The 22,060-nt window shown below is 36.6% G+C and overlaps 1 protein-coding gene across 2 annotated transcripts; it reads right to left on the minus strand.

Annotated features, from left to right (window-relative positions):
- Nucleotides 1-456: 456 nt before the first annotated feature.
- ZNF287 (zinc finger protein 287) lies at nt 457-20,569 on the minus strand. Of its 2 annotated transcripts, none has more exons than XM_074320338.2 (6): nt 20,327-20,569; nt 18,764-19,270; nt 18,016-18,116; nt 16,436-16,562; nt 15,868-15,954; nt 457-6,735 (listed from the first exon to the last, which is right to left on the minus strand). In XM_074320338.2, exons 2-6 carry the CDS (start codon nt 19,164-19,166, stop codon nt 5,165-5,167), a joined length of 2,289 nt encoding a protein of 762 aa, XP_074176439.1. In that variant the 5' UTR covers nt 19,167-19,270; nt 20,327-20,569; the 3' UTR covers nt 457-5,164. The 2 variants fall into 2 exon arrangements, with proteins under 2 accessions (XP_074176439.1, XP_074176440.1); XM_074320339.2 differs by lacking the exon at nt 20,327-20,569 and adding an exon at nt 19,811-19,875.
- Between the last annotated feature and the right edge of the window lie 1,491 nt (nt 20,570-22,060).

The following is a 22,060-nucleotide window of genomic DNA, read 5'->3' on the forward strand; positions in this document are numbered from 1 at the left end:
CAACAACTTGACTTAGAAAAAAGTCCTGGAAGTACACACTGTTCCCCAATAAAATCCTGTTCCCCTTCCCCAATAAAATCTTAAAAAAAAAAAAAGCCTGAAACGAGGCAGAGGCAGTGGGGATAGGTAAGAATGAACTGGAATATAAGGGAGGTAAAAACCAACAGGACTAAAATAACTACTGGTGAAGAGAGTGGCTTCTTGCCTCCCTGTCAAGGTTATGGTGAATTGAACAAGAGGAGGTTTGGGGGTGAAAACAATTGTTTTAGATTAAACTGCTTAAGGTACTTAAGAGATACGTAGTTCCAGGTGATCACTACGTTTCTGAAACATGGGAAAGGTCTGGCGCAGAAGACCAAAATTGGAGGGGGAAGTGCATCCTTTGTTAGGCTATTTTCAAGATTTGAATTTAAGAAACTCGAAAGAACGGGAAACAAAAAACTTGCAATGCTCTAATCTCATGAAAATACGTAACTTTATAAAATTTTAGGTACATACTTTTTGTGCTCGGAATTTTCACTTAACATTTTACAGAAAAACTCAACTAAATGCCAGAACCATGGGTTCCCACCCTTATTGTCACTATATGGTGCATGTATATGACCTCAGGCAAGACACCAGCATCATGGGCAACAGTTTCCCCACCCACAGAGACCTCAGTGCTGCTTGCAACCTTACACACATATTTATACATATTACTACAGTGCACATGCTTGCCATTTTTAGTGGCTATAGTGTTCGAAGGGGCTAATAATTATAGGAAAATAAAGAGCCATGAGGAGAATAACAAATAGAGGACTAAGAGTACGTTTACAGGCACATATGCAAGTGAATTGGTACCAGAAGATATAGTCAAAGAATGAAACCTAATAGTCTTAATAACATTTTAAAGACCAAATAAAAGTTTAGCAAGGGAAACCAGTTCTTAGATTTGCATAAAAAAGGTCCTTAGAATTCAAATTCTGATCAGAAACCTGCCTTAAGGAATGTGATAGGAAAGGAGTGTCATTATCTTATACAGTAAATTATCAAGACATGTAATAGTTAAAACAAAACAAAGTAGGCGTTGTAGTACATTTAGTTGCTTTTAACTGCTCTCTGCTTAACTCACTTGCCAGACTCACCGACAATCTCCCTTCCTCTGTAAAATTTTCTGATGCCTTGGCACAGACCTCTTGTAGATAAGCCTGCGACTTTGTAGTGTACATAAACACTTCTATTCTCTCCAATTTAGTTGTATGCTTAACAAGTTAGCTGTTTGCTTTCAAAATAAGTTTGTCCCATTATGTAATTATCTCTCATTACATAATTAGATATTAGACAAGTAGAGTTGTCTTTATGAAAACTAGGTTGAATGGTTGGAGAGGCTCAAAGGCTACTTGCTAATCACACTCTTGTAGCAATGAGCATCCCTAGTGCCCACACCTTGATTTTGAAATAGTTGTCTATTAAAAAGAGCCAGGGATACATGGAGGAATGGCTCAGATCTGGGGCATTGAAAGTGCAAGGTGAACCTGAGATATCTTGTGTCAGAAGGCAATTAAGTGCCCGAATACTGGAGAGGAACGTCCATGGATGTAAGAACTACCTGAAAGGTTACAATTAGCCAAATCTGGGATAATTTGAGAAACAATGACCATAATTTACCATAATGCATTGAATCATTTGTCATCACTGCCAACTCCTTACTCTGAAAATTGGTGAAGAACTGAGCATGACCCTGACTCAAGTGCATTCCAGTTGATGAAGCAAAGCTCTTCCTTACAGAAGAATGCCAGTCAACAAATGAAGAAAGAATTATAGAAGTAGAAAACCACCATTTTGCAAATCTTGATGAAATAACTGATTCAGGCAAAGATCAATATCATTGAATAACAAAACCACCAGGTGAAAGTTTGCTGGTAACCAGGTTATCCATATGCTGCCAAGGTCTCAGTCCACAGATTATTTAACTAACAGGAAAATCATACCTCAATTGAGTAATCAAATTTTGCATCACTGATAGTGAGTCAACCAGACATTAGGTTGGTGCAAAAGTAATTGCGGTCTTTGCAATTATTTTTAAGCTTTTAAACAGCAATTACTTTTGCACCAACTTAATATTAATAAGGCTTTTGATGTGATTAATGACATACATCGGTAAAGTGTTAATGTTAATTAACAATGTTTAACTGGAATACATTAGGCCCTAACTGCTAATTTAAAGAAACTAGAGGAACAAGATAAACCACTGATTTGATTTAATAAACAAACTGATTGTAAACAATCAGTTAAATTCTGAATGTGATATATTCTACAACTGACTTGCTCCATTCAAAGAAAACGTCCTGGAAAAAACAATCAAAGGTGGGAGACTGTTCTAGACAGATGAAACAGACATAACAATCAAATACAACGTGTGAAACTTGACTGGATTAACAAGGAAAATTAAAACATGGGTTAAGCATTAGATATTAGGGAATCACTATTCATTTTTTGAGGTATGTAATGGTATTATGGTAATTTAAAAGGCTGTCACTTTTTATGAGATGCATGCTTAAGTATTTAGGGGTGAAATGTCATGTTTGTAAATTACTGTCCAATTGTTCAGAAAAATATGGCAAAATGTTAATTTTTAAATCTAAGTGGTAGATACAATTTGTTTTATTATTAACTTTTCTGTATATTTGAACATCTTCATAATAAAAAGTTGTGGAAAATAAGAATATCTGCTAAAAAATTTGAATTACATGTGGGCCAGATAACTGTAAAAATGGGAAAAATATACAAACATCTGGAATTCTCCACTATTATTATTCTATTATTTTATAAGGGCATCAATTGCTTCAGTGTATCAGTGGAAGACCTTATAAATGCATTATTTACATAAAACACATAAATGCAGGAAATACAAATGCAAAGAAAGGCTCTATGGACGACAATACTCCACACATTCGTTCCAGAGAAAAAAGTGTTATGCAAGGTATGAAGAGGCATTATAAATATTGCATCTTAAGTACAATGGTTATTTTTTAACCATATAACTATGGCGTGAGCATAATTTGAGTATTACGCAACCTGGACACAATTTGCTCTTTGTGAAGGGTAATTCCATGACATCAAAGTTAATGAATGTGAGGACAAGGGAAAGCAACAAATTCCTGAAGAAAACACTCCACAAGAAAGCCTTGAAGATGTCTTCCCTTCGGCACCTGTTTGTAGGATGTTTATATAAACAGTCAAATGAAGCCGCATGGTCAATACAAGCCTAAATTGATATTTATGATGCCAGAGTTTCTATCAATTTTTTCCTCATCTAGCCCAGGAAAACTTCCTGTGCAAAGAGATTTGATGATTTCTTAGGAATATCCCACTGTTAAGATTTAGAAATTCTGATTATTCATTTTTAAGTAGTTCCTATTACCCAATGACTGATATTTGTTAAGTATTTCTTTGCATGTATGCACAAAAAGTTATACTAATTTTATTCTGCATTCATTAATTCTTATTACTCAACTTATCTACTTATTTATTCATTAATTCAATGAATATATTGACCACCTACTATATGCAAGGCACTGAAGAAATAAGAGCAAGATGAAATCTCAGCTCTCACAATATTGTCCTATATTCTGATAGTGGAATGCTGCGATATTAAAAACAATAGTATTTTTACCTATTTCTATTTCCACCAGTTTTCCTTTTATGCTTTACAGGACTTTGACAAACTCAGTTATTATTGTTTAATGATTATTGCATCAGTGAACAGTTTCTGCATCCTTTTTCCAATGAAATTTTTCTGATATTTTAAGAGTAAACCCTATTTTACTTATATGTATGAAAAAGTACCAATTACAATTATTCCTTTAAAATCAGTCATTTCACTTTTAGTTTTTTCTCATAAACAGGCTGACTTTTGTTTTATTGAATTAGTCACTTTTCTTAGGTAATCCAAGTCCAGTAACATTTCACGTTTTAAGTTACCTATATATTCTTTCTTCATTGTTACGTCGTCTTCACCTTCATTTTTTCCCGATCCACTTTCTGCACTAAATTCGTATCTATTTTCCATTACTTACTTTTTCTAACACTGTTTAAATAGCTGCTTTTCAGTACTCCCTGGTCTTACGATACAGGGTTTGGCAACCCATTTGGCAGCTCATTCCGTGACACACTAGTTAAGCTCATGTCCTTACTTTATCTTTCATTACTTTAGAAAGCTTTCTGTTGCTTAATTCAGCTGTGATTTGCAGCACTACAGGAAGCCCTAAAAGGATCCAATTAGGAAGTTTGGGTCCTGAGCACAGTAGGCACTCAAGAAGCGTGTTTCAATGGAGGTAATGGACTTTCTACAGTAAAAGTCAAAGGGGAACCTTAAGTTATAAATTTAGGACTCAGGTGAAAAACATGAGAACTGTATATTTTCTCCTTCAGGATGACAGATGTCAAAACCTAGTGAAACTAAGGCTGTTTTAGAGATAAATTTAAGCTTGCGTGTTTAATTTTTGCCTATTTAAATCTGTACATGTTTAAGGGTTAGATACAGACATTAGTTTTTCTATCCTAACAGATCATCTTTTATTAGGGTTCTGTTCTTCAATATTTCAGTATTTAGAGGAAAGTATAATTAAACAGTGACCACATAGAAATCTTTTAATTTCAATTTTTTTTTCAAACCTACTGGTTCCTCATGGCAGTTATGGCATTAACAGGAAAAGGGAAGTAAAAAGAGGGAACCCTTTCCATACTACTTAAGGCTTCAAAGCTGGGAAGAACTAAAGGCCTGGAAGGCAGCTTTTCTTTTCTATTATCCCAGGATTTCTCTCTAGTGTGAAATCTCTACTCGATGGAAGCTTTCCCAAGTTACATTCATAAGGCCTCATTGAGAAGTATCTGAAATAGAGTAAGAGTTGGTAATTTACAGGTTTCTGACTACTCTTACTTTCACAGGGTTTCTTTCTGGAATGAATTAAACTGGTATCAAATAATATAATAATATGAAGTTTTCTTCTTAAATTTCACATTAAATTTAAATAGGTTATATCCACATTACTAATTCTGATACTTCTGCTCAGTGATATTTAACATATATTGCACTTCTTTTGAATAATATTTTAACATACGGAGTAGAAAATAAAATTTAAATGATTAAATTGTAATACCTAAATGAAGTCTCCCACATCCACTAATTTCGATGTTTGGCACCTGTATGAACTCGCTGATGCTGAATAAGGTTTGTACTCTGGGTGAAGGATTTACCACATATACGACATGCATAGGGCTTCTCTCCTGTGTGAATTCTCTGGTGTTGAATAAGGCATGTTCTCTGGCTAAAATTTTTATCACATTCATTACATTTATAGGGTCTTTCTCCAGTATGAGTTCTCTGATGTTGATTAAGTGATGAGGAATAAATAAAAGCTTTCCCACATTCGTTACATTTATAGGGTTTCTCTCCGGTATGAATCCTTTGATGCTGAGTAAGATTTGCACCCTGTCTATATGCTTTCCCACATATGTTGCACTTAAAAGGTTTTTCTCCATTATGAATCCTCTGATGTTGAGTAAGGTGTACACTCTGGCTGAATGCCTTCCCACACACACTGCATTTATATGGTTTCTCTCCAGTATGTGTTCTATGATGCTGAGTAAGGTTTGCACTCTGGCTGAAGGCTTTCCCACATATATTACATATATAAGATTTCTCTCCAGTGTGAGTAGTTTGATGTTGAATGAGAGTTGAGGAATGAGCAAAGGCTTTTCCACATTCATTACATTTATAACACTTTTCTCCAGAATGAATTCTCTGATGTCGAATAAGGTAAGTACTTTGACTAAATACTTTCCAACACTCATTGCATTTATATGGTTTCTTTCCAGTATGTATTTTTTGATGTTGAAGAAGGTGTGTACTCTGACTGAAAGTTTTCCCACATTCGTTGCATATATAAGGTTTTTCTCCAGTATGAACTCTCTGATGATTAATCAGTGATGAACTGTGGCTGAAGGTTTTACCGCATTCCAAGCATTTATATGGTTTCTCTCCAGTATGTGTCCTCTGATGTATAGTAAGGTGTGCACGCTGACTAAAGTCTTTCCCGCAGTCATCACACTTATAAGGTTTCTCTCCCGTATGAATTCTCTGATGTATAGTAAGGTGTGCTCTCTGGCTGAAGGCTTTACCACACTGGTGGCATTCGTAAGGTTTTTCTCCGGTATGCATTCTCTGATGTGCAATAAGAGATGAAATGTGCCTAAATTCTTTCCCACATTCTTCACATTCGTAAGATTTCTCTTTGGTATGGGTACTTTGGTGTTTCACGAGGGATGGGTTTTTCCTAAACTTTTTCCCACACACATTACATTTATAAGGCTTCTCTCCAGGATGAATTGTCCTATGTATAACACCATATGAGACATGATCGAAGGTTGCCCTGTCTTCATTATATATAGAAGTTTTATTATCTGACTGGGTATCAAACTGTATAATTAGGTTTGAATGCTTTTCAAAATTATTTCCATATATATCATATTTAAGAAGATACTCTTCTGTAGGGTCATCTTCTTGTGAAAGAACTGATCTCAAACTGAAATTTCTTTCATCAGTGGGAATTTCCCTGAAGGTATTTGTTGATTGCCTGTCTAATTTGTCATCACAGTCATATGGTTCTTCCAATTTGATAGTCTGGGTCCCACCCGTTGTGAGTTTGGAAATATTTTTAACTGGATTATGATCTTGGGCTTCTGTTTCCCATTCTGAAATAAAAAAGATATAAAAAGTTTTCCTCTATTTGGAGAAAGGAAACTGCCCAAACAGAAATAAAATAACGAACATGAATAAAATGCTTAAAAAGACCATGGCACTGACAACTTCATAATATGATCCTTAAAGTTTGGAAAAGGAGAATAAAAGGGCAGAAAGACAGAAGACTAAATTGAAAAAAAGAGAGGCTCCTCACTATTCAACATGGGCACAGAGTAAATAGGTTAGGTCAGGGGACAGAGCTAAGAGAAAACAGTGGATAAAATGGTGTGCGATAACTGAGGATGACTTCAATTGTATAATTATTGATAATTATATAAATTATAATTTATGTAATGGGTTCATAAAGTAGGCATGCTATCATTACTCCTTCTTCCAATCTACTCTGCATAATCCTACATAATATTCCAAAAGCAATTTCATGGAGTGCTTTCCATACCTAACACTATCTAGTAACTCTCCTGTAGCCTAAAACAATGGTTCTCAAAAGTAGTCCCCAGACTAGTGACATGAGCATCACTATCACCTAGAAATAAATTTTAAATTATTGGGCCCCCATCAGACATACTGAATCAGAAACTTTGAGAGTGATTCTGAACAATCTGGTTTTTAGCAAGCCCTCCAGGAGGTTTTGATACACACTGAAGTTTGAGGATCAGTGGTGTAAAAGAAAAAAAGTTAAAGAGAAAAAAGTTTAAAATAAATGCCACCTAGCATTCAATTCCCCCAAAATCTAGCCTTTTCTGTTCTACTACATTTTCACCATACCTCATCTTCAGCTTAACTTAAAGTTCAAAGTTATTCACATAACTTCAAAACACTTCCTCATAATCTTCTACAGGTGCCATGCTAATTTCAGACTCAGGCCTTCTCGTATACCTTCTCCATCTATTAAAAAAGCTCATATGAAGTACAGATGAAGTTGAATCATACGAAATTGTCTTTTTTGTAGATCAATATGGCTGGAACACTGACATGTCTTGGCACATCCTCAACAACTGAAGCTATTAAAAAGAAATCAGGCCACTTAGATGATCACAAAGGTTCGAGACAACCAAGAACTAGCGTAAGGTTGAACAATAAGGTTCCTCTTCTACACAAGGCCACTCCTTCAAGACTGGAAGAGGTAGCTGTTTTGCCTAATACATAGAAACAAACACAGCGAGCCATGCAAAATGAGGAAACAAAGAATATATTCCAAATGAAAGAACAAGAAAACAAAAACACCTGAGAAACAAACCTTAAGGAAATGGAGATAAATAATTTACCTGATAAGGAGTTCGAAGTATTGGTCATAAAGATGCTCACTGAACTTGGGAGAATGGATGAACATAGTGAGAACTTCAACAAAGAGATAGAAACTATAAAACAAGTCCCAGAGCTGAAGAATATAACAACTGAATTGAAAAATACACTAGAGGGGTTCAAAGCAGACTAGATGAAGCAGAAAAAAGGATCAGGAATCTTCAAGACAGGGCAATGGAATTCACCCAAACAGAGTAGCAAAAAGGAAAAATTAAAAGAAGTGAAGATAACTTAAGAGACCTCTGGGACAACACTGAGCTGGATTAACATTTACATCATAGGGGTCCCAGAAGAAAAAGAGAAAGGGGCAGAAAATTTATTTAAGAAACAATGGCTGAAAATCTGGGTAAGAAATCTGACTTCCAGATCCAGTAAGCCGATAGAGTTACAAATAAGATGAACCCAATGAGATCCATATCAAGACACATTATAATTAAAATGTCAAAAGTTAAAGATAGAGAATTTTAAAAGCAGTGAGAGAAAAAGAACTTGTTATGCACAAGGGAACATCCCTAAGACTATCAGCAGATATTTCATCAGAAAGTTTGCAGGCCAGAAGGGCCTCATATATTTGCATCAAAGGAAAAAGCTCCCAAACAAGAGTACTTTATCTGGCAAAGTTATCATTCAGAATTAGAGAGATAAAGAGTTTTCCAGACAAGTAAAAGCTAAAGGAATTCACTAAACCACTCTTACAAGAAATGTCAAAGAGACTTCTTTAAGTTGAACAGAAAGAACACTAATTAGTAATAAGAAAACATACGAAAGTATAAATCTCACTGGTAAAGGTAAATATATAGTTAAGATAGTGGATTAATCACATATAAAGCTAGTATAAAGGTTAAAATACAAAGTAGTAAAAATAACTATAACTACAATCATTAAAAAGAATACACAAAATAAACAGATGTAAATGTGACATCAAAAACAAATGGGGGGGAGTAAAAATGTAGAGCTTTAGAATGTGTTGAAACTTAAGTTGTTAACAACATAAAACAGACTGTTATAAATATGGGTTGTTATATGTAAGCCTCATGATAACAACAAAGCAAAAAACCTATTAATAGATAAACAAAAGATAATGAGGAAGGACTCTAAGCATAACACTAATGAAAGTCATCAAAACACAAAGGAAGATAACAAGGGAAGGAACAGAGAACTATTAACAAAATGGCAATAAGTACATACCTATCAACATCACTTTAAATACAAATGGACTAAATTCTCCAATCAAAAGACATAGAGAGGTTGAATAGATAAAAAAACAAGACCCATCTATATGTCTATATGCTATCTACGAGATTCACTTCAAATGTAAGGACATATACAGGCTGAAAGTGAAGATATGGAAAAAGATGTTCCATGCAAATGGAACCAAAAGAAACCTGGGGTAGCTAAACTTGTAGCAGACAAAATATACTTTGAAATAAAGACTGTAGTGAAGACAAAGAATGGAATATAAAGAAATAAAAACAAAGACATAATGATAAAGGGAGCAATCCAACGAGAATATAACATTTATAAATACTTATGAACCCAAGAAACAACACCTAAATATGTAACAGACCTAAAGGGAGAGATAGAGAGCAATACAATAATAGTAAATGAAGTTAATACCCCACTTATGTCAATGGATAGAGCATCCAGACAGAAAATCAATAAGTAAACATTGGCATTAAACGATGTATTACAGCAGATGGACTTCATAGATATACCATGTTTCCCCAAAAATAAGCCAGACGATCGGCTCTAATGCGTCTTTTGGAGCAAAAATTAATACAAGACCCGGTCTTATATTATATCAGACTGGGTCTTATTATTACAGTAAAATAAGACCGGGTCTTGTATTAATTTTTGCTCCAAAAGACGCATTAGAGCTGATCGTCCGGCTAGGTCTTGCTTTCGGGGAAACACGGTACACAGAACATTCCATCCAAAAGCAGTGGAATACACATTCTTCTCAAGTACACATGGAACATTCTCCAGGACTGATCATATATTAGGCCACAAAACAAGTCTTAATAAATTTAAGAAAATTAAAATATCAAGTATCTTTTTCAATCATAATGGTATAAAACTAGAAATTAATTACAAGAAGAAACTAAAAAAAATCACAACTAGGTGGGGGTTACACAACATGCTAATGAACAACCAATGGGTTAACAAAGAAATCAAAGGAGATATCAAAAAACACTTTGAGACAAACAAAACCAGAAGCAACATAACTAAAATTTACAGGATGCAACAAAGCAGTTTGAAGAGGGAAGTTTATAGTGAGACAGGCTTACCTCAAAAAAAAAAACACACAAGAAAAATCTCAAATAAACAATCTAACTTTACACCTCAAGGAACTAAGAAAAGAAGAACAAATGAAGCCCAATGTTAGTAGAAGGAAGGAAATAACAGAGTGAAAATAAGTGAAATAGAGACTAAACAGATAACAGAAAAGATCAATGAAACTAAGAAATGGTTCTTTGAAAAGATAAACAAAATAGAGAAACCTGTATCTAGATTCACCAATGAAAAAAGAGGGCTCAAATAAATAACATCAGAAATAGAAGAGGAGACATTACAATTAATACTACAGAAATACAAGAGAACATAAGAAACTACTATGAGCAATTATATTCTAAGAAATTGTAGAATCTAGAAGAAATGGATAAATCCCTAGGAACATACAACATTCCAAGAATAAATCATGAAGAAACTGAAAATCTGAATAGATTGACTACTAGTAAGGAGATTGAATCAGTAATCAAAAACCTCCCAACAAACAAAAGTCCAGAATCAGACTGTTTCATTGGTGAATTCCAAAAAACTGAAGAGGAAGAAATACTTCCAAACACATTTTACGAAGCCAGCATTACCCTCATACCAAAATCAAACAAGGACACCATAAGAAAAGGAAATTACAGGACAATATCCCTGATGAACACAGATGCAAAAACCCTCAACGAAATATCAGCAAATAGAGTTCAACAGTACATTAAAGGGATCATACACCATCATCAACTGGGATTTATTACAGAGACACAAGGATGATTCAACATCTGCAAATCAATCAATGTGATACACTACATTAACAAAATGAAGGATAAAAATCACATATCATCTTGATAGACGCAAAAAAAGTATTTAACAAAATTATAAACACCCTCAACAAAGTGGCAACAGAGGGAACATACCTCAACATAATAAAGGCGATATATAACAAGCCCACAGCTAACATCAGACTTAATGGTGAAAAGCTGATAGCATTTCCTCTAAGATCAGGAACAAAACAAGGATGCCCACTCGCCACGCTTACTCAGCACAGTATTGGAAGTCATAGCCAGAGCAATAAAGTAAGAAAATGAAACAAAAGGCATCCAAATTGAAAAAAAAAAGAAGTAAAACTGTCACTATTTGCAAATGACATGACTTTATATATAGAAAACCATAAAGACTCTACCAAAAACGGTCAGAATAAACAAATTTAGTAAAGCTGAAGGATATAAAATCAATATAGAAAAATATGTTGTGTTTCTATACACTAACAATCAGAAAGAGAAATGAAGAAAACAATCCCATTTATAATTGCATGAAAAAGAATAAATTACCTAGGATTAAATTTAACCAAGGAGGTGAAAGACCTGTACACTGAAAACTATAAGACACTACTGAAAGAAATTGAAGACGACACAGTCTGTAGATTCAGTGCAACCCCTATCAAAATTCCAATGGAATTTTTCACAGAAATAGAACAAGCAATCCTAAAATTTGTATGGAATCACAAAAGACCCAAAATAGCCAAAGCAAACTTGAGAAAGAACAATATTAGATGCATCACGCTCCCTGATTTCAACTCTATTACAAAACAATAGTAATCAGAACAGTATGGTATTGGCATAAAAACACACACATAGATCAATGGAACAGAATAGAGTCCAGAAATAAACCCATGCATACACAATTAATCTACAATAATGGAGGCAGGAATATACAATGGGGGAAAGGACAGTCTTTTCAATAAGTGGTGTTGGGAAAACTGGACAGCCATATACAAAAGAATGCAACTAGACTACTATTTTATACCATATACAAAGATTTAACTCAAAATGGATTAGAGACTTGAATGTAAGACCTGAAACCATAAAACTTCTAGAAGAAAATTTGGCAATAAGCTTCTTGACATTGGTCTTGGCAATGATTTTTCTGGAACTGACTTCAAAAGCAAAGGAAACAGAAGCAAAAATAAACAAGTGGGACTACATCAAACTAAAAAGTTTCTGCATAGCAAAGGAAATCAACAAAATGATAAAACAAACTATTTTTTTTAGAGAGACTGGGAGAAAATATATGCAAATCATATATCCAACAAGGGGTTAATATCCAAGATATACAATGAACTCATACAACTCAATAGCAAAAATAATTAAAAGAAGAAACCAATCTGATTAAAAAATGGGCAGAGGACCCGAACAGACATTTTCCCACAGATATACAGATGGTCAAGACGCATGGGAAAAGATGCCCAACATCACTAACCATCAGGGAAATGCAAATCAAAACCATAACGAGGTATCACCTCTTACCTGTTAGAATGGTTATTATTAAAAAAGAAAAAAACAAACAAACCAAGAAATAACAAGTGTTAGTGAGGAAGTAGACTATTGATGGGAGTGTAAATCAGTGCAGCTACTATGGAAAACAGTATATAGGTTCCTCAAAAATTTAAAAATATAACTACCATATGATTGAGCAATTCCATTTCTGGACATTTATCCAAAGAAAATGAAAACACTAATTCAAAAACAATATATGTACCCCCATGTTCATGGCAGCATTATTTATCATAGCCAACATATGCAAACAACCTAAGTGTCCACCCATGAATGAATGGATAAAAATGTGGTATATACATATGGAATACTACTCAGCCATAAAAATAGAGAATCTTGTTATTTGCGACATGGATGGGCCTTGAGGGCATTATGCTAAGTGAAGTAAGTCTGACAGAGAAAGACAAATAATGTATGATTTCACTTATATGTGGAACCTAAAAAAAACACAAAAAAACAAAAACACAAATCAAAGAACAAAACCTAAGAACCAAGCTCAGAGATAGGAAGAACAGATTGGTGGTTGCCAGAGGGGAAGAGGTACGGGGTGGGCAAAATGGGAGAAGAGGATCAAAAGGTACAAACTTCCAGTTATAAATTAAGTCAGTCCTGGGGATATAATGTACAGTATGGTGACTATAGTTTATAATACTACAATGCCCATTTGAAAGTTGCTAAGAGAGTAAATCTTAAAAGTTCTTATCACAAAAAAATTTATAACTATGTATGGTTACAGATGGTAACCAGACTTATTGTGGTGAAATTTTGCAGCTTATATGAATATCAAATCATTATGTTTTACACCTGAAACTAATATAATGTTGTATCAATTACAACTCAATTTAAAAAACTTAATTAAAAAAATTGCCCAAATTTGGGACAATTGAGCATCAAAAACAAAGGAACCCCTCCCCCCCACAAAGTTACAATTAATGGACTAATAGCACATTGAATTTTTAAAAATCCCTTACTTAGTCCATATATATATGTATGTATATATACATACATATATATATGTACATACATATATATACACCTATATACACACACACACACACACACACACACATATATATATATATATATATATATATATATATATATACACACAGAAAAATCGGGTAGGAGGAGGGACAACTATTCTTTACAGAAGAGTGCTACTAACCATTTAGAAGAGGTGGCTGAATTAGAAAATCATATTTTACAACTAGCAATGTAATAAAGCAACGACCATTAGTGGATGCTAAGAACCTTAACTAAAAGGTTATCAGGGAACAGAACAGTCATATGGCTTCTAAGTATCAGTCCACAGATTACTTACTAATTAGAAAGAAAAAAAAAAATGCACCTTTAAAATAGATCTGGTAGACAGTACCTTAACCAAACTGAGTATCAATAATGAGACACACTGATGTGTTTCCTGCGGAAAGGCAATGGAAAGTATATACCTATGAAGTATTCTTGGCAAAAATGTTTAATCTGAATCTAACCATGAGGAAACAATTAGACAAATCTAGATTGTGGGTCATTCTAAAAAAAAACCAACCCGGCCTGGATCCTTCAAAAAATGTCAATATCATGAACGATTAAAAAGAAAAAAGACTGGGGAACAGTTCTAGATTAAAAGGGACTAATACACAAGATAACCACGTGGAACACGTGATTCCTGGCTGGATCCTGGATTGGGGAGAAAAACATCTATAAAGGATATTTTTGGACACTTGGAGAAATCTGAGTATTTGACTATGTATTAGATAACATTATTGTATAAATGTTAAATATTTGGATTGAGAGAATGGTGGTGTACTTATGTAGGGGAATATTCATGTTCTTAGAAGACATATGTAGAAACATTTAGCGGTGAGATGTCATGATGCTTGCAACTAACTTACAAGTGATTCCAGTGCAAAAATGAAATATATGTGTGTGCGTGTAAAGAGATAAGGCAAAAGTGGACGGTAACTGGTGATTCCAGGTAAAAAATTCTGCAGGTTTGAAATCTTTCAAAATGAAGTTGTTGTGAAGGAAGAAAGAAATGGGAACCAAAAAGTTCATCAATAGGGAATATGAGACACAATAAAATTTGATGCAAGTGTTTAAAAAAAGATCAAGGAAGCTCTTTACATAATCATTTGGAACACTTATCAAGATATACTTTTAAGAAATAAAAGCAAAGTACAAATTGTGTATAGTATGTTACCATTTATATTAGAAGAGAAAAATGTTTTCACGTCGACTTTATATGCAAACAAAACAAAATAAACACCCAGAAGGATAAACTAGAAACAAGAGTAGTTGTGTGTTGAGATGTAGGAACTGAGTGAATGTGATATACATGTGGGAGAATTTTGTCTGGCTTTATATAAAATTTAAAAACATATTTTCTATATTGAATTTTTTTTTTTTATCTTGTGAATATATTACTTTTTTTAAATTAAAGTTTATTGGGGTGACAATTGCTAGTGAAGTTACATAGATTTCAGGTGTACAATTCTGTAATACATTATCTATATCTCACATTGTATGTTCACCACCCAGAGTCAGTTCTTTTTCCATCTCCACATATTAGACCCCATTTACCCTCTTCTAGAGCCCCCGCTACCCCTTTACCCTCTGGTAACCCCTAAACTATTGTCTATGTCTATGAGTTTTTGTTCCTTCATTTGTTTGTTTTGACCTTTTGCTGTTTTCAGTTTTATATACCACATATCAGCGAAATCATATAGTTCTCTACTTTTTCTGTCTGACTTATTCGCTTAGCAGTATTATCTTTTTAAATAATTACAAAATAAAAAAAGAATGAGTTAGAAAAGTGGAGGCATGGGGCTATAGGGTTTTGTCAGTAAACAGAATAAAAGAAGCTCAAAAAGAAGTTAAGGTTTGAAATTTAAGATTTTAGGAGACATTCATGCATGCTTAAATAAAGAGGGAGGGAACGATGGCACGAGAAAACTCCAGAAAAAGCTCTAAGGGATGGGACTCAAGGGTCATGGAGAAGGATAAAATGAGACATGGGGATGCTATAAAAATGATGTTTGGAAAATCTCTTCTTGAAGATGGCCTCTGTAAGGGAGTGATGCCAAACAGCTCAGTGTTCTTGACAGACTGGGATACCTTTGTGAAAAGTGATTTGGCCATATTTAGAAGTGTATCTCACCGTACCTAGGGTAACTTAGGCTCTTACGTGCAAAGATTCTCATTTGCCGGTTATTCTCTCACCTGGACTAGGTCCTTCTAAGATTTCTTTTATCACCATCCATGGTTCTTCCAATATGGGAATCACAGTTGGTCTGTACACTGTAAGTCCTGTTCAGGAGGAATATAGTGAGTTTTGTCCTGGAGATAAACATTTGTTCAAATTTTATTACTGACTTGTTATCCATGTGGACAGACTTCTCCAGGAAAACAATGGTTCATAGATGTGACCTAATGAATTAGGTCAATGTCCTTTCAGAGCTAGGTTAAAAATTTCCTGCCACCCTGGAGGATATGTGAATAGAGATAATGTTGTGAAGGAAGAAAGAAATGGGAACCAGAAAGGTACAGCCTTAGATGGTGGCCCTGAGAAGCTGCGCATCAGTTTTCAATTATCTTTCACTTCGAAAACTTTCATTTGAGAAAAGGGAATAGAACAAAGCCATTTCTGTGCCCAAATGGGATGAGTACACTCATCTCTAGGCCCCATTCTTAACAAAGTACTTTAGAGGTCCAACCCATTTTTAACAACGGAGGAAAGAAAAGATACTCTGGTAGTATGCTGGGAGGAATGGGTGTAGATGATGCTTACCTAGAGAAACCATGTTCCAATAGTTCTGTAATGTCACAGTCTTATACAATTCCTTCTGTACAGGACGCATTCGCTCCCAGTCCTCCTGGGTGATATCCACAGCCACATCTTTGAATGTCATTGATTCCTAAAACATCAAATATAACTTAATTTGGTTCAAGAACTAGTAGGAAGGGGATAGTGATTAACACCAGGTATTTGTGTGGTGGGGGCAATCATTGAATCCTGAACTTTAGTATGACCCTAAAGGTTATCTAGTCAAAACCTTCACCCAATGTATGGATAAGCAAACCTGATGGCCTTAAATGGAAGTTCGAAAATAAAGTAGAATTTATCATTGCCAATTGCCACCAGTGCATATATTTCTCAATCTAGAAAGAAAGCGTTTTGAACATAGATGACAGAGTTGAATGGTTTTGCTTTTCAAGCTTTGCCTTAAGAATAAATTTAGTGTGTTATAATTTGAACTTTTAAGATATTTTGTGCGCTCTATGATGAAATGCAGAACCCCTTTCTCCCACTGTTGCACTACTATACTTTTAGATTCTTGATTACTCTTACATGTTTTTCAAATAAACTTTAAGTTTCTTAAAAAGAATATATTGGGATTTTTGAAATCACAGTAAGTTTATAATTTAGGGAGAACTGACAGTTTTACAATATTCAAGGCTTCTTTCACATCCCACAGAATGACATAGGACACAAAGGTATTGCAAAATTTATACTATGCTTAGCCCTAGCTATTTTAAATTTTGGGGGGTAATACTGTGAATGGAATCTTTTATTTTCTCATCTATCTGATTTTTATGTATATGTAAGAGAGTGATTAACTTTTGTATGCTATTTTCTGTAAGTCATTTTACTCAAGTTTTTTATTATTGTTTCTAACAGTTTTACCTTTAAGTTTCTTAGTTTTTTTTCAGTTAAATATTCATATTACCTATAAGTAATAATTTTACACTGGTTACCAATGTCAGATCATTCATATTTTTACAGTAAACCTCTCTCTTAAGGTGGCCTGAGTTGCTCTTCCTTAAAATAACTGATTCATGATCAACAGTAACAACACATAATACTCGGCCTTTAATTACTTGTTAATGAGGAAAAATATTAGTAACTATTATTTATCCTACTGTGCTCTTATTGATTACTTACTGTAATCCAAGCTAACAAGCTTCATGTTTCATCCTCACAATGTAAGAGGAGTATTCTATTTATTAGAGTTGAATAACTCAGGCTCATAGTGATTAAATGTCTTGCTCCAAATTACAGGTTCAATGGCAGAACCAGGAACCAAACCTAGATCCATCTGGCTGTGCAGGTCAATCCTTTAACCTCAATGTGATATTGTTGTCTTAAAGTCGAAAAGCGAGGAAAGGCATATCAAAGGAAGGCAACAGATCTCATTTCCTACACAGGGCATTCACCTACCTTAACATGCCAAAGTGACTTAAGGAGAAAAACTGAGGCTTAGGTCCTTGATAGGACTTTTGGGGTCACGAAGTTAGACAGCCAGGATCGAAAATGTCCTCACACACTATGAAGGCATTTTTAAAATCACAGAAGAAACTAAAACTCACTTTGGTTACCAAGTCATTTAGCCACCCTGCCTGGAAAGCATGTCTTCCTTTGGGGTCTTCTTCTGGGGTCTCTTGGGAAAGGGCAGAGTTCTGAGGAGTAGCTAGGGAAGAGAGAGACCATGGTGGAGATTAGTCCTGTTTGAATAGCCTAGGAAACTCATCACCAAATAGATGTCTACACTTTCTTAAAGGGAGAAGTCAGAAGGAAACCAAACAAAGCTCCCCTACTTCAAAGAATCAGCAGGAAGAGACGATGACTTGTCCTAAGATGTCAGTACAGGCTTTAAAAACAAGTCTGCTCTGGGACTCTTAAGTATATGTACCAAATTCACAATTTTCTGCTAAATCCTCGTGACATAAATTTTATGAGTTGTCTCTTCACTTAATAAGGAAATGTTCTTTGGACACTTTTCTATTTATTTGAAAGTATGTTACTGCAAAATCAAATTCACAAAGCAAATGATTTATTGGCAGAATGGTTCAAACCTCTGCAGGTAAACTTCCTGAGGACTCACACGGGTAATTTGGTTGTGTCTTGGTCATTGTTTGATGACACATCTACTCTGGGTTTAGATAACGTGTTTGGTTCCAAGAAATCTAAAGGAGAATACCATACAGGATGGGGCTCATGTTGAAAACTGTTCTAACTCACTCAATGACCTCCGTTCTCCCAATTTCTTTTACAGGCTGTTCCCTGATGTGCTCTAACCACCCAGGATTCCTCCCCTCTCTGCTCTGTAATTCTCACCTTCCTCTTCCAGAATCTCAGTCAAATCCTCCACCAGTGTCACCACTTCCTCATTGCTCTCTGGGTACTGGGACTTCACCCAAGTCCTAACCTCCCCAGGCAGGATGGTCAGGAATTGCTCCAGCACCAGCAGCTCCAGAATTTGTTCCTTTGAGTGAATCTCGGGTCTCAGCCACTTACGGCAGAGTTCTCGGAGTTGATTCAATGCTTTTCGAGGACCAGCCAGGTCTGGGTATGAAAAATTCCTAAAATTCTGTCGACATGTCTCAGTGTCACGCAAGCGTCTTGAAGCAAAGACTTCCTTTTCAACACTGTGGAGTCTACTCTGAGCCTTGTCTGGCTTCCACATTAGATGGATTTGGGAGCGTGAAGAACTGGTTATCCTCTTGCTTGGGGCTGACATTGTTACAGAAAGGAGAGTCAATTTGACAATATCCTTTATTTCTGTAGTAGTGAGCCAACCGCTTGAAGTTTCATGCTAGAGCCACAAAGACATTCTATCTAGGGCTGCAGAGACCAGGGGCAGAAGAGAGTCAAGGTAGAGTTAGCAGCCTTAGTTACAAATTTTGAGCCCCGAACTTAGAGTGATGGTTAAGAGACCCTGAAACACAAGAACAGACCACATGGTCAAGAATTCCTGGTGCTCTCTGCTATACACAAACAGAAACAGACTACCCAGTGTGCACAGATAAATAAAGACTTTACCTTGGTCTCCCTCCCTTATATCCTTAAACTTGCAAGATAAATGCCACCTGCTGGGGGTGGGGGTGGGGGTTGGGACTGCCATAAAAAGGTGATGGTAGAAGCAAAGACTTGAATAATGACCAAAATAACAGATCAAACCTCCAACTTGTTGAAACAGAAATTAAACATTTTTTTACCGAAAAAAAAAGAGAAAAGCTTCAGTATTTTAGTTACTGATGTTATAGAAGCTGTAATGACCGATTGACAAGAGACACTCTTATTACTTAGAACTGGTAGAATTTCTTAATAAAGCGCTCAAGGTTCCCAAAGGAAGAGTCAGGAAAAAAAAGGCGAGCCATTTACCTGCTTTGCATATTAATGCCAGCCTATTCTAGCTTTTCTGTCTGAGGGCTGGGGAGACAAGCCGGTTGGACTGGAAAGAAATAGAAGAGGTTGGTGTGATTTGAAGCCCTTGAAGGGCTTGCTTCTAAAGGACACAATTCCTTATGAATAAATTTGAAACCACAATCCCCGAAGAAAACCTCAAACAGGCCTGACCTGGAGAGGTACCCGTAACACCTGTCCACGGATTCCAGCTCTGAGCTCTCAACGAGTCTTGTCACCAAAGCTAACTGTTTACCAAGCCCTGCAGAGCGGATGCGCCAGCCTCGCCTCCCCTCCCGTCACCTCCCCTTCCCAGCCGGTCTCCCTAACTCTTCTTCAGCTGTAGAGTCTCGGGCAGCGTGGGAGTCGGGACCCGGCGACGCGCTGGGCTGGGACTGGGCCCCCTGCTGCGACAAGGGCGCCCCCACATGGACCGGCTGAGGCTCCGGCCATGACCGCGCGGACACTCGCCCTCGGCGCCCGCGACATCATTACCTGTCGCTGGGACCTGGCGGACGCACAGCCAGAGCGGCCGGGAGGCCCCGGACAACAATGGCGGCGGGGGCTCAGGCGCCTGCGTGGCGGGCTTAGTCCCGCGCTGCACAGGGGCCTCTGGATCCGCCACTTCCCTTCCCTGGAAAGCACAAAACGTGTCCCAGCCAGGAGACGCGCGTTCCAGCCGGGTCCTGAGAAGCGCGGCCCGGCAACCACTGCGCCTCGGTTTCGCCGCGACCTCGCCTCGGCGCCAGTGCGCATGTGCGCAAGGCGAACGCTGCGCGCCCGCTGAGCCAATCGGAAGCTGCTGCCCGGCCTTCCTTCGCTTCAGCCTCGTTCCTTGGATTTGTCTCCATGGTAACCTCCTCCGCCCATCACTTGGACTTGCTTGTTAACCTTCAAGGTTCTGAAGGAACTTGAAAAGTTTCCTTGGGCAGAGACAGGTCTGGTAGACCACTTAGAGGTTGGGGAGCTACCAACATTTGGGAAAGGAAAATGTGGATGGGAAGGGTTGGAGCCCCGTGTTAATTAACCAGAGTAAACCTGGTGCCAGAGTTCCTGGAGGGATAGACAGAGAAGATGTGGGTCTAAAAGCAGAAAGGCTCAAAGTGCTGTGAGTTCAGGCTTTCCTGTAAATAAACGTTCACTGTTAAAGGTTCTGATTCCCACCTCAGGAATCTGATTATGAGACTCTCAGACTGGAAAAAAGAACAACATCCAAAAGCATATTGTTTATAAGACTCAAAACAAATATACATAAAATGCTTGAAAATAAAAAGATAGAAAAACATATTCCAGTTGTTCCTGTTATTTACTGTTGTTTTGGCAAACTATCCTGAAACTTAATAGTTTTAAAGAACAACCTTTTTATTATGCTCATGGATTCTGTTGTTCAGGAATTTGGGATGGGAACAGTAGGCGTGGCTCTTCTTTGCTACATTGTGTCTGGAGCCGCAGTAGAAGTGATTTGATGGCAGGGAGGGCCCACTTCCAAGATTGCTTCTTCACTCACCTGTCTTGTGCGTGGGCTGAGATGGCTCAATCTTGATCTCAGCTTGGATTTGACCGGAGTGCCTACGTATAGCCTTTTCAGCATGAAGGACTAGGTGGTTGGATTTCTTACATGGTGGCACAGGGCTTCAAGGGTGGGTGTTCTAGTGAGCAAGAGAGAAGTTCCATGGCTGATTATGGCATAGCCTTGGAAGTCACATAGCATGACTTCCATCATATTCTTGGTCAAAGCAGTCACAAGTCTGTGTAGAATCAAGCAGGGGCAGATGTAGACCCCCACCTCTTGATGGGAGGAGTGTCAGAGAGTCTTAATATTACCACATCACACAAATTTGAACAAAAAGAAAGTTGTGTGATGTTGTGTGGGTAGTGTGATGGTTATGCCTAGGCTACAGGCTCCCACTATTCAATCAAATACTAATCCAGGCTTTATTGTAAAGGTATTTTGTAGATGTGGTTAAAGTCTGTAAACTGAGTTGAATTAAGGAGATTATCCGAGATAAATTGGGTGGGCCTGATTCAATCAGTCGAAACGCCTTAACAGCAGAATTGAGGATTTCTCGATGAAGACGAAACTGTGGACAAAGCTTCCAGCCTATGCTTCCCGACAGACTGCCCTATGGGTTTATTTTTGTTTTTGTTTTAAATCTCCCATTCGGTTGGTTGGATCTTTATTTATTTATTTTTAAAGATTTTTTTTTTTTTTTTTTTTTTAAATAGGAA

This window comes from Rhinolophus sinicus, chromosome 12, assembly GCF_057876585.1.
Source record: "Rhinolophus sinicus isolate RSI-liver-muscle chromosome 12, RSI-T2T, whole genome shotgun sequence".
NCBI classification, from domain to species: Eukaryota; Metazoa; Chordata; class Mammalia; order Chiroptera; family Rhinolophidae; genus Rhinolophus; species Rhinolophus sinicus.